This window comes from Podarcis liolepis (genome assembly GCF_965112155.1).
Source record: "Podarcis liolepis genome assembly, chromosome: 1".
NCBI classification, from domain to species: domain Eukaryota; kingdom Metazoa; phylum Chordata; class Lepidosauria; order Squamata; family Lacertidae; genus Podarcis; species Podarcis liolepis.
In genome coordinates, this window is record NC_139554.1 from 78,052,590 (window position 1) to 78,065,092 (window position 12,503).

At 42.7% G+C, this 12,503-nt stretch overlaps 1 protein-coding gene and 1 long non-coding RNA gene across 2 annotated transcripts in view; one reads left to right on the plus strand and one right to left on the minus strand.

Moving 5' to 3' along the window:
• Positions 1-9,973, minus strand: part of CHKA (choline kinase alpha) — a 29,669-nt gene extending 19,696 nt beyond the window's left edge. Inside the window, exons 1-2 of the mRNA XM_083480390.1 lie at positions 9,088-9,973; positions 780-891 (exon numbers count right to left, since the gene is read on the minus strand). Of these exons, the coding sequence (XP_083336516.1) occupies positions 780-891; positions 9,088-9,407 (432 nt within the window). The 5' untranslated portion in view covers positions 9,408-9,973. The remainder of the gene's footprint in view (positions 1-779; positions 892-9,087) is intronic.
• A 48-nt stretch (positions 9,974-10,021) lies between these two features.
• LOC310695776 lies at positions 10,022-12,270 on the plus strand. Its single transcript, XR_014520227.1, has 2 exons — positions 10,022-11,208; positions 11,962-12,270. It is a non-coding gene; the product is annotated as an uncharacterized lncRNA (long non-coding RNA).
• The last annotated feature ends 233 nt before the right edge of the window (positions 12,271-12,503 follow it).

The following is a 12,503-nucleotide window of genomic DNA, read 5'->3' on the forward strand; positions in this document are numbered from 1 at the left end:
ACATTGCTATTTTTTTCAGCACCAAGCACAGACATGTATTTTCCCATGTTTTAAGTTCAATTGCTTTTAGTTGCAGCTATGCATATCACAATTCTGGGTTTTGTATTTTTATCCTGTCATTTATATATATTGTGAATCATGCTGGAAATGTGGCTGAAGCATAACGTAAAACCCTGACATAAGTAAACAGGAGCGCTATTGGATCTACAGGAATCCTTTGTCCATAGATACGGCACCAGTGAATTGATCATGGCCTCAATTTCCAATTTCCATCTGCATGCATCCAGAGCAATGCACTTGGAAGCAACAAAATGGGAAAAGGGAAAATGAAGTGCTTCTACCAAATGCTGTTAGATTACTGACAGTAAAAGCTTGGTACATGTTTCCTGGAAGGAATTTTGGGGAAAGACTTGAAGCTGCTATATGCTTGTAGTTAATGATTCAACGCAATTCTAGACAGTTATCAGATTTACCATGAATGTTGTTTCTCAGTTTAAGTCTGCAAAGCACAAAGAGGGTAATAAGTGACAATTTTTCTGAATAGTAAAACTCCAGGAAACGTCCGCATGCATACTGACAAGACAGTGCATCGCACTAACTAAAAAAAACTATACATCTGAGATCTGCGTAGAAAGCAATTTCTAGGCAATAAGAAATGAACAAATCTAAACTGAAGAGTTCTCAAATCAGACTATGCATGTGCAATAAAATCTATTTTCAAGCCTATTCTAATGCAAGATGTTTAAACATCAGCCCACTCCCCCACACCAAATACTCACCATTTGTAGAATGGCACCATATAAGCGAAGAAGAACTGTGCGTGGTTCATCTGCAGCAGTCTCCATGGTATCAGGTAATGAGCACTGGAACAGCATGTTGCTGAGGCCTCCCCTAAGAAGGAAAGTATTATGAGTTACACATATGAACACTTGCACTTCTCACATGACTGAAGTTCAGATTCCAATACCCTGAATTAGACAACTGGACATGAAAGAGCTATTCTACACAGCCTAACTTTCTATTTTTTCAGCACTGACTATATTATGTCTACATTTATATTCCACATTTCCTCCATGCTCCTCCCACTCCCCATTTTATCTACACAACAACCCTCTGAGGTAGAGTTACTTCATGGCAGAGTACGGATGTAAACCCTGGTCTTCCAGGTTCTACTCCTAACACTAACTTTATTAATACATAGCTTGAATTTCATTCCCAAATCTGTATTTAAATATAAGTTAGAAGAATTAGGAAGAAATTTATGTTTACTAGTACTTTGCATTTATGTCTCCAAAGCCACTGTTTAAGGTAGAACAGCTAATAAATAATTTTGGACAATGGTAAGGACCATAATATGTGACTAGAGGCAAAGCATGTTTGTTAGATTATTTATAACAATGAGTTCTCTACAATGATAAAATGCTACCGTATATAAGAGTGCTGAGCTTATAAAGTGTATTTTCATATATCCTGCACTTCTAAGACATTCACTCAAGGCACTATACATTGAGTTATCTGATTTTATCACAACACCACCATGAGGTATACAATACTGAGGTATAGTGAATGGGCTGACCACAATTAGTCCTTCTCAGTAAAGTTAAGCAGTCCACATTTTTCCCTATAATGACGATTGATATTCACATCAGCCTTGAGGGAACATCTATTTTATCTGCTTCCTTAAAAGAGTTATTGGGTTGGGCATGGCTCCTACCTTACTGACTGGTTTTGGAAAGATGAGAAGGGGTGCAATGCATTAGTGATGCATTGCCCCTCTCCTCACCCACCCACTCCACCCCATTCCGAAATGAGTTTTTGGACTGGTGAAGTCATCTGGGTGTTGGGCCCTGTTCAGTCCAGGATGTATTCTACTCTGAGAACAGGTGGAGGTGAAGAAAAGCTGGGATGACTACCTCTTGGAACAAAGTGGCATAGCACATTCTTCCTCGCAGTGCAAATGTGGTGCACAGCAGCATTTGAGGTCCTAGCAACAAGGTGCTGAAGGAGAAGTTGCAAGCAGCTTGGCTGTAGTGCAGAGAATGCAAGAGAAACTACCTCCCACCTCATTAAAAGCCTCTAGTGTGCTCTTAAAATTTCACATATCATCTAGGAGAGCAATAAAACATATCCTTATTAAGAACTAATTCTATGTTTTAAGTTCAAAAAGCTAGCCTAATTCATCCAGTTATTGTAAAACCAAAGGCATTTACAGCAGGAGTATGAAAAGTGAAAACTGCTGTGCTATGGTGGAACTTCATGGACATTTCTGAAAGCTCAGAAGATAGAATATAGTTATAGACGGCTGGGGTGCGTATATGACCAATGAGTGCTGTAATGGAGTTAATTTGGTACTTTAAGATATTCTGCCATTGGTTCAGCTTAACCCCTTAGTCTTTATTCCTAACTGACAATCTACATAAGGGCAATACCAAGGGCAAAGTCACAAAATGGCTGCTACCAGAGGTGTGGCCTAATACAAAATGACTACCATCTCCAAAAGAGCAGAAAAAGGAGACACACAGGAACAAAACTTGTTCCAATTAGGAAAAATCCATTTGAATTTTTTTGGTAAACAAAAAATGTTTGAAAAACTTCCTTTTCCACACAGTTTTAAGTCTTGGTTGTTATGCTGCGTGTCACTATACATTAGAGCTAGAAAATAAAATATAACTGAATCCAGGAATAATTTTCAATTGCTACAGTCAGCCATACAGAGGCATAGTTAGAAATACAAACGCATATTATCTTTATTGAATTAAAAAAGGAAAAAAAACACAGAAAATGAATTAAATAAATCACCAGAGTTGTAGTTGAGCAATACTGGCCCAAACTAGTGTAACGTTTGAGGCTGAATATCACCTACAAGCTTCTCAAATTTTTTATATTTTGTACGATGAGAAGATAATGCTCTCCAGTCCCCAAGCAATTTGAGAACAATCCCACTCCCCCCCCCCCACAACAGCAACTTGGGAACAACCAGGGGAAATCTTATAATTATTATGGGTTGTAATAAACTTTTACTCAGAGTAGACCAATTGAAATTAATGGCCATGACTAATTTAGGTCATTACCTCAACTCACATCTTTTTTTAAAGTCTCTGAAGGAGCTGCCTGCTCCATGTAGCTGATAGGCAGCAAAACAAAATAAGCAGAGCAGCAAATGGGTGGACTCGAGGACTAGAAAATAAGACAGATGCAGGAAAGGTGCACCCATGTGTAGGGGGAAATAGTAATTATTTAGGACCCCAGGGACTCCTACTGCCTTGTGTCCAGACAACTCACTGATTGGCTAAAAAATGACAGGGAGTAGGCAGACTCATTTCACAGAAATTGCTTAGAATGATAGCTGCACACTTTGCTTCATTACTTTCTTTCTAGGAGGGCTAGAGACTTACCTTTTTAAAAGAAAGCTTCGAATCTCAGGCCCTTGCCATGGACACTATTGTGGGTGCCTCCAACATGCACTGATTCTATAATGTGTTCATTTCGTGTACATAGAAGCCCACCTTTCTCCCAAATTGGGTGGCGCCATATAAATAAAATATTATTCTTAAGTGATGCCTCTTGAAGCTTATGCTTTACTACGTTAATTTCAACTGTCAAAGTGCAATTGTCATGACAAACTACAAAGGGTGAAGCAATTCAAGGCACAACTCCTTTGATACGCAGTTATAAAGGAATGTTCCACTAGGGTATCTGCTCTGTGTAAGAGGAAGGGTTGCAGCTCAGTGCCTGCTTTACAAGATGAGATCTCAAGATTCAATCCGTGGCATTTCCAGGAAGGGAAAAGAACCTGCTTTAAACCCCCTAGACTAGAGCATTACTGCCAGACAGTGCTGACAATATGGAATTAGATGGGCCAATGGTCCAACTTGATATAAAAGCAGCTTCCTGTGATGCCCCCTGCTTAGCATTCATTCTTTCTAAATTTATGAGAGATTACTAAACAGAAGAATGCAGATAGTTTTGCACATAGCTTTGACACCACCCGCTTCTTATTTAAGAGGCAGGCAGGACCATCCCTCATCTGAGGGGCACATTAGTGATGTGCTCCTCTACACAATGTATAGCTAACAAGGCTCCTCTCACACACAACTTCAGCAATGCTGCCTGTGTGTTAAACAGGGCTGCCCTGTGGGAACTGTGGCAGGCAGAACTTTCTCTTTCCTGAAGAAGAAAGAGAAAGAACTCTAGCTTGCAATCCCCAACAGACCAGCTGATGATGATGTAGCCTTGCTTCTAAGCAAGTCTAAAAGAGGGGAATTTCCTGGCTGAAGTTCTCAAGTACTAGAAGAAACTTAAACCAATTCATATTGATGCAATTTGCTACTCATTTATTTCATAAATGGACTGGGCTGCCAACACATCTATTTGTTGGGGGAGGGGAACCTTCAGCAAGAATGTGCCTATGCAAAGCATCTGCTGCCTTATTCGTTTTAATAAAGCACCAGTTGAAACCAAGGAACCTTACAGTTGCTTGTACTGCTGAAGTAGTAGCAGCTCTAAATCTGAAAGCAAGCCCTGTTGTGCACTTCCATTCAGGAGGAAAAGCACACCATCATAACTGGTTTATGAAGCTAAATGAAGAAATATGTATGAAGCTAAATGAACAAACATTTGAGATAGGCAGCATTTGCTAGTTTGGATTATTTTTCCTAGAGGCAGAATAGTCCAATTTAATAATTAAACCACAAAAAGCTACTCTCGATCTGTGTCCAGAGTATCAAATTACACAAAGATACTACAACAGAAAGGAGTACAGTACCGGAAACTACTCTCTGCCAAGTTAGCCCATCTTTCTTTGGAGTTATTCCCTACTCCTAATCTTTTACAAGAAACCCAAAACTGAAGTGCAGCTGGGGCACTTTTTCTTCAATTGCAAAGAAAAGCCCTTGATTTGCTATCACTAAGAACCTTCACGGAGAATACTCAAGCTATATACCAGAAAAAGATGACAAAGCAGCAGAAAGTAAAAACTTTCGACCAGCACTTTAAGGATGAACAGCATGCTATATTGAAAAACCTGACATCTCTTTCTGTGAGAGAAAAGCAGCTTGAGTAGGGGAAGGTTCGGACCAGAAAACAGGTATGTGCACCCACTCTTTCAACAGTTTTCTGTGTTTACCCTAACAAACCTATAGTACAGCGGTGCCTCGCAAGACGAAAAGAATCCGTTCTGTGATTCTCTTCGTCTAGCGGTTTTTTCGTCTTGCGAAGCAAGCCTATTGACGGATTAGCGGCTTAGCGCTATTAGCGGCTTATCGGATCAGCTGATAAGCGGCTTAGAAAAAGGGGGGGAAGGAAAAAAACCCCGCAGGAACTCGCAAGACATTTTCGTCTTGTGAAGCAAGCCCATAGGAAATTCGTTTTGCGAAGCACCTCCAAAACGGAAAACTCTTTCGTCTAGCGAGTTTTCCGTCTTGCGAGGCATTCGTCTTGCGGGGCACCACTGTACCAGAAAAACAGGTAGGCGAAATTAAGCACCTCCCTCCACAACACACTTCTTTATTCTTCAGGTACAAGTGAAAGTTTACAGTAGCAGAAAAACAATGCTTTAGCACCTCTTAAACAAAACCTTATAGAAGAAACCTAAATTTGTGTTTAGTCATGCCCACATTTTAAACATTTGGAGGATGTGAAGGGTCTTCAGTGCGGCACTTGCACCTGTGTATGCACCCACATAAGCCTCCCCTGGAACACACAAGGTCCTCCCCCCGCAACTGCTAAAATTAGGGTTGAAAGAAGGATCTATTGTTAGATAGATCTAACAACTGCTTCTCTGGTTTTCAAATGTGCCTAAAGGCCCCATAAAGTTTACAACCCCCAAGACTTGGTTACTCCAGAACAGCCTTCAACAAGCTGTTGCCCTCCCGATATTTTCAACTACAACTCCCATCAGACCAAGCTAGAATTGGCAAAGGCTGCTCCAGAAGTGAAGGGTTTCCCCCCCACTCCGGTATGAGGCTCTACACAAAGATAAGTAGCAAGGAACTATTCCCAGGTGTTTGGGGGGGGGTTTGTTTTTTGCAAGAGTAAAGTCTTTATTGCAGGGCATGTGAGATGGAAGAGATACTGAAGGGGAAAAACCGTGTGGGTCTATTCTCAGTTGCAGCTTAAGCAGACTTGCTCAGAAACAAAGCACTGCCGATGCTGAGGATCATGGCTCAACAGATAGGCAGCAGTCCCAGATTATTTTAAATACAGCTATATCAGTATCTAAAAGAATTGTATTCTTATGTATTTATACAGTATATAACCCATAGAAAAGTAAAGATATCCTAGAAGCTGGTTTCTGGTTTTGATACCACAAGGGGAGCAGTATGCACCCATCTTTTTCATCCATGTTTTGATAGAACAAGACCACTTCTCAAAGTTAACTAAAATGGGTTATTTGGATAGTTTTAGTATATTTGAAGCAAATTTAATCACAATTCCTGATTGTTCCTAGAACATATTCAGGCTGTAATCCTATACACATTTCCCCAGGAGGAAATCACATTAAATTCAATTGGACTTACTTCTGAGTAGGCATGTATTGGATTGTACACTAAAGTAATGTTTATACAAAATAGGGATTCAGATGAGTTTTATAAATGGCAGCTCCAAGAATAGACACAATGCTGCAAAGATTATTAACGTTTAACAGCAGGAACTGCATGCTAAAAGTTGCGAACAGTTGTGTGTTTAAGAAAGTGTCTATTTTAAATAAACTATAGAGATATTAAAGCTACATTCCTAAGCATACTTAAAAGGAAATTTAAGTCCCACTAAGTTCCGTAGTATTCCATATATCTAAGTCAACATACAGTATTTAGAATTGGGCTGTAATAATGTTCAACACTATTATATTGTGACCTCTTGGGTTACATTATGACCTCTTTTACACACCAGTGTGATTCTGCCAAATGCCAGAATCCAGCTACTTGTGAACATTCTGCAACTATGGCTTTTAGAGTTCAGATTAACTATTAACATTCTAAACATGTTAAATGGGGAAATGCTATATGTATTCCAATGGATTGGTTCTAGTTTTTCAAAATTAATGTTACTTGTCCATGGATCTGGGATAAAGGACAGGACAAATATTTTAAACAAAGCATTTTAAATTAAAAAAATTACAAGGCAATAAATCCCTCTCTGACATATCTGGTATGAGTATTAACTGTTGGGCATTCTAGGAAAATTAAAGTGATTAGAAAAGGTTTTTGTTTTACTTCTTTTCTTCAGAGGCAATTATACAAAATCTTTAAAAATTTCCATTCCTGATTACTTACCCATACTATACCCAAGCCAGTTATCTACTCATTGCTGGCATTGAGAGTCAGAGCAAGGCACCTGATACTACAGTAACTTGTTGCCAAAAAATGACTCATACTGCTGAGCAGTCTCATTCAAAAAAAAATCACAGGGTAGAATACACATTTCATTGTTCAGAAACCATCTTACAAGTTAAGTTTGACTCACATTTTTAAAATATTGCCTTAAACTTTTCATCACCTCTGAAGCTTTTTTGAATGGTACATTCCCATTTAATGGCTACTAGACAATCAGTGAAGTCAACTTAGTAGTGTATTTAAAGAGTTTTTTAAAAATGGATTTTCCTTTCGGACTATGGGCTAATGTAAGCAAACAAAAACCTCCAGGAATATCATCAGCTCAAATCGTAGAACACAAGCAATTCCTGTATAGAAATCAATTCAAAATAGTAAACTGAATAAATCAAACTTGTGAAGTGCAACACATTTTTGGCACAAACATACATATCTATTTAGCCACACATGTAGTGGAATTCATTTAATTTCCTAGATCAGGGTTTCACAAACTTGAGCTTCCAGATGTTTTTGGACTACAATCCCCATCATCCCTGACCACTGCTCCTGCTAGCTAGGGGTGATGGGAGTTGTAGTTCAGCAGTTACTGGAGACCAAAGATTGGGAAACTCTGTCCTAGATGAAAGTAACTTCTGAGTTCAACAAAACAGCTCAAGGCTTAACAGAGACAACATCTTTATCACTGTGGGATGGCTTGAAAGATGTATGCACACCCTACCCTTGCTTGTGGTCAAAAAATCTGTCTCATACTATACTACAGAGAGATAAAAGATGTGCTCCCAAAAGTTAATGGACGTCCACACATTACTTTCTATTCTTATCCCATTTGTGTCAAAGGTTCTGAAGAGTAGATAATGGCACAATTCACTAACTATGGTTAAAGAAGATGAACTGTGGGGTTCAGTTCATAAATTATCCAGTAAACTGGGGGGAGAGGAAACAAACTATGTCTTAAAATGGGCTTGTTAACCATAAGCTTTGCCAACTGTATATGGTTGTGATGTCTGAATTCACAGTTGGGGCTACTGCTCTATCTCCATAGGAGTGCAAAAGAGAAACAAAAGCAGTCAAGCAACTCTAGACTACAATATTCCTATACATTTTTAAGCCAGAACTATTGTAAGGATTCTAAACCATGGTTAGTGCAAACAATGGCCTAGGAAGGTATCAGGAATGAGTCAATCATTCATCTAACTAATTTATCTATTGAGATACCTTCAAATGTTCTCACACATAAGGCAACACTATGTTTGCAATATACAGAAACATCTCTAGATACATATAGGCACCGACAGGTCCTTGGCAGCAGTGAAGCTGCCATCTCCCCAAAACATAGGTCTCCTCATACCCTTCCATTACTCTTGGGAGGTCAGTGGCGTGCCCTTGGTAGAAAACGACAGTACCACCATATGGACAATGGTTTCCCTGTAACATTTCAGTGCGTATAGATCCGATATGAAGCCTTAATGACTCCCCTCCATAACGTCGTTATCAGTAAGACTGTGGGGAGACAAAAGGTGCCAGGTCCGACAAGAGCCGACAGCCCCACCCCTTCCCCTCATTTCAGGTTTGAAGGGGCCGCATCGTCATGGGACAACCCTCTCTTGGAAACCTGATGCCAGATGTGGTTGCTTCGTGACGACGAGAAGGCACTCTGTACACGCTCAGAGACACACAGAGCTTAATCTCATTCACCCTAGAAGGCTGATCCCTTGATGTTCCCCCACCCCACCACCCCCACCCCTATGTGGCTGACCTGATGGGCGTGATGCGGAGCTGATCTTCCCGCAACCCCCGCCACGCCCCCCGCAGGAACTCCCTGCACCAAAAATACGCCTTGCGGCGGGTGCGGGGGTCGGGCTGCTCCTCCGCCGGCGGGGAGGGAGGGGTCGGCGGCGTCGGCGGCAAGGCGAGGGGCTGCTGCTTGGCTTCGGCCTCGGCGTGAGAGGAAGGCGGCAGCGGCGGCGACGAGGGAGACTGGGTGAGGGCGGGCAAGACCGGGCCCTGGGCGCACCCCAGCAGGAGCCCCAGCGGGGAAGGGTCGGCCTCGCCGCCGTTACAGAACTTGGTCTTCATGGCCGACGAGCGAGAGGAGAGCGAGCTCGGGAGGCAGAAGGAACAACGGTAGCGCCACACGCACACACAGAAAATGCCCAGCTGCGCACCTCCAGCCTTCGAGCCCCGCAGACGGTATGCGGCGCGCGGCGCTCGCGAGGGTTCTTATAGCCGCTCGCACGCCGACCTCGTGCGCGCGTTCACCTCGCGCTCATCAGCCTTGCCCCCTCCCACCCGCTCGCATCCGCACCACCAACCCCCCCCCCCGCCGTCCCTCTCTCTTCCTCTCTATTGATTGGCTGCGTGCCCGAGCCAACCGCAAGGTTGCGGCCGCGCCTCTCCCTGATTGGTGCAGAGGGAAGACGCGGCGCGGGAAGTCCATTGGCTGCCTTCCCCGTTGCTCTGGTTATCCGGCGCTGCCTAGGCTCTCGCGCGTATCCCTGCGATACGCATAGGCTGAAATGCAGAGGAGAGAACCTTGGGGTTGTGGGGGAGGGGAAGGAGGGAGCAAGGTGGCGGCAAGCGGCGGTGGCGGCTGCTCTCCCCGCTTCCTCCCTCCTGCCTCTCTCGGCGCGCACAAAAGGAGTGGCGGCTGTGCCCAGACTCCCTCCCTCCCCCACCCACCCACTCCGCGAGCCCAGCCTGCAGCTCTTCCTCCGCTTTCCATCTTCCAGCGGTTCTCTGCACGCTCCCTCTCTCGCCGCCAGTTGTGTATTCCCCCTCGCACACAACGCACTTCTTTATTTCCACTCCCTTGTTTGTATTGTAGACTCCATTTTCTTTTCTTGATCCATTCGGCCAGCCTCCTCCCATTCCCCGGGCACGTGGACCAGGGGTGATTTTATTCAGGATTCACATCTCAAACTAAAACTAAATAAAAGTAATCGGAAGCGGAGGCAGGTGGGATGGGTATGAATATGCACCGCATCATTGGAGGAAACGCAAGAAGACAGAGTAGGCTTCCCTTCCCCTCCCCCTCCTCGATGTGGTTCAGGGTATCAACATCTCCGCCCGGGCTGCAAAGACGATGCAATTCTGCCGCATTCCGTTCGGTATTTAATCTTTGCGGCATTGTTTGTCGCGAGATTGGCGGCAACAAAGTCTCCTTTGAAGGCGACGGCGGTGCCACCGCTCCGAGTGCCAAGTAGTCGGCAGCAGTGCAAAACTGAAGCATTTCATTTTGGACGCTTGAGTGCTACGCACCAACAATTTAGAGAAAATGGGGAGGAGGGGGAAGGTTGCCGCTCACTTTAGCATCTGGAAAGTTAACGGCTGAAAAAAAAGTCCCAAGTGCTGACTCATAGTGTAATGAATTGAACGTAATGTGACATCAGTGGTTAGGGGAAATGGATGGTTTTGTTTATTATCCTTAAGTCCACTCCCTTCTGCAATAAAAGAATCCGCTCAGGTTGGGATTCATTTTGATTCTCCCTAGAACGGGCAATTTCTTGGCGTGGTGACATCATAATCATGTGATGCCACATACCAGTGTGTCAGCTTTGCAGGTTGTGAAAGAGCCTCTTTTGTCATAAAGGAATAAGCAAAGAAGCTACTTTTCAAACCCACAAATCACAAAAAGCTCTTCAAATCTTGAGTCTGTGCTGCTGCTGCATTCAGCCTAAAACAATGCCCCCTCCCCTTTTTAATTCATCCACATAAGAGCTAAATGAAAACAAGAATCCCCAAAATCAGGATCCCTCACCCTCCTGTATCTATGTCATCTTGGATGCAATCCTCTTTCCTTGTTCACATAACAAAAGGTTTGTTGTTGCTCAACTAACAGAAGAAGGATGGGCTTCCTGGAGTAATAACTATGATGTATGTTTGCTCAAGAGGTCTGACTAGTTTTGGGGTGGAGGTTCTTTCTTAAAATACTGTACAATATTTTAATCTAGCGTGTCTCAGTAATGGTCTGCTGGAACCAGAATCTGTGCTCTCCTTCTATTTCTTCTTTAAGGCCCAGAAGCTGCTTCACACATTATTTGTTTCCTGCAGAAGAGTACGAAGTATGATTTAAAATGTCAGGATCTGCTGTCATTGGAGGAAGCAGGCTGGGTCAAATGGATAATCTTTATGCTACATAGAATTTCTCCACTGAGTTCAGATAGATAGATAGATATTCAGAGGTTTGTAGAATGATGCCATTATTTTCCAAAAGTATAGCATGGCTCTTTAGTGTGGATTTCAGATAACAGTGCAGGGAGCAAAGGGCTACACCTGTCCCAGGTACAGCAAGTCATGAGATAAAAGGCTTAGATGGCACCAATCCCAGAAAACTAAACTCTGTTCCCTGGCAACACTGACTATGGCTATGATTATGTAAGAAGTGACTCAATATATGTTACAGCATATTGGTTTCCATCAACTTCATGGACTTACTGACTTGGATTGAAGCAGTTTTCTTATTGCCTCAGATGTTCTTTGCCAGCTCACTGGAGTATGAAAAAATTAACTTCCTGTTACTATGGATGCTAAATTTGCTAGGGTTGTTTTTAAGGTGAAAGGTCAAAATGTACAAACCACAATGGAACTGCTGATGCATGCTGGAAATGTTCCATAGGTGAACACTGTTCAGATTCAGCAGCGTTACTGGATTCTGGTAGTGCTGGAAGAATTTTGGTTGGTTGAAAACACACCCAGCCTTCCAGCCAAAAAGGCTTCCAAGATGGCTTACAATGACAGCTGAGATTACATCTTCAAACAATGATATAATAATATAAGAAAGAGCACAGCAAGCACAGAGCAGAGACATCAAACCAACAGACACAGCAGAAAGGAAATGACTATGTCCCTATGTACCCACCAATTTCAAAACTCTTCAAAGGCCCCAAATATCATTTACATAAAGCATTACTCCATGTGGTCAGTTTGCTTTTAATGCAAATACTGGGTTTTCTTTGAGCAGAATTCAAGTGCAAGGAAAAGGTGGGGGGCAGGGGAACCCATCTCCAGCATAATGGAACTTTGTTCAGTAGTGAAACACTCAGTGAATAGTGTGAATGCCTAGCACAAAAAGCTGTTTTATGATGACTCAGACCATTGGTCCATTAAGCTCAGTGATGTCTGCACGAACTGGCAGCAAGGGTTTCAAAAGGGGACATTCCCAGTTCTGTCTGA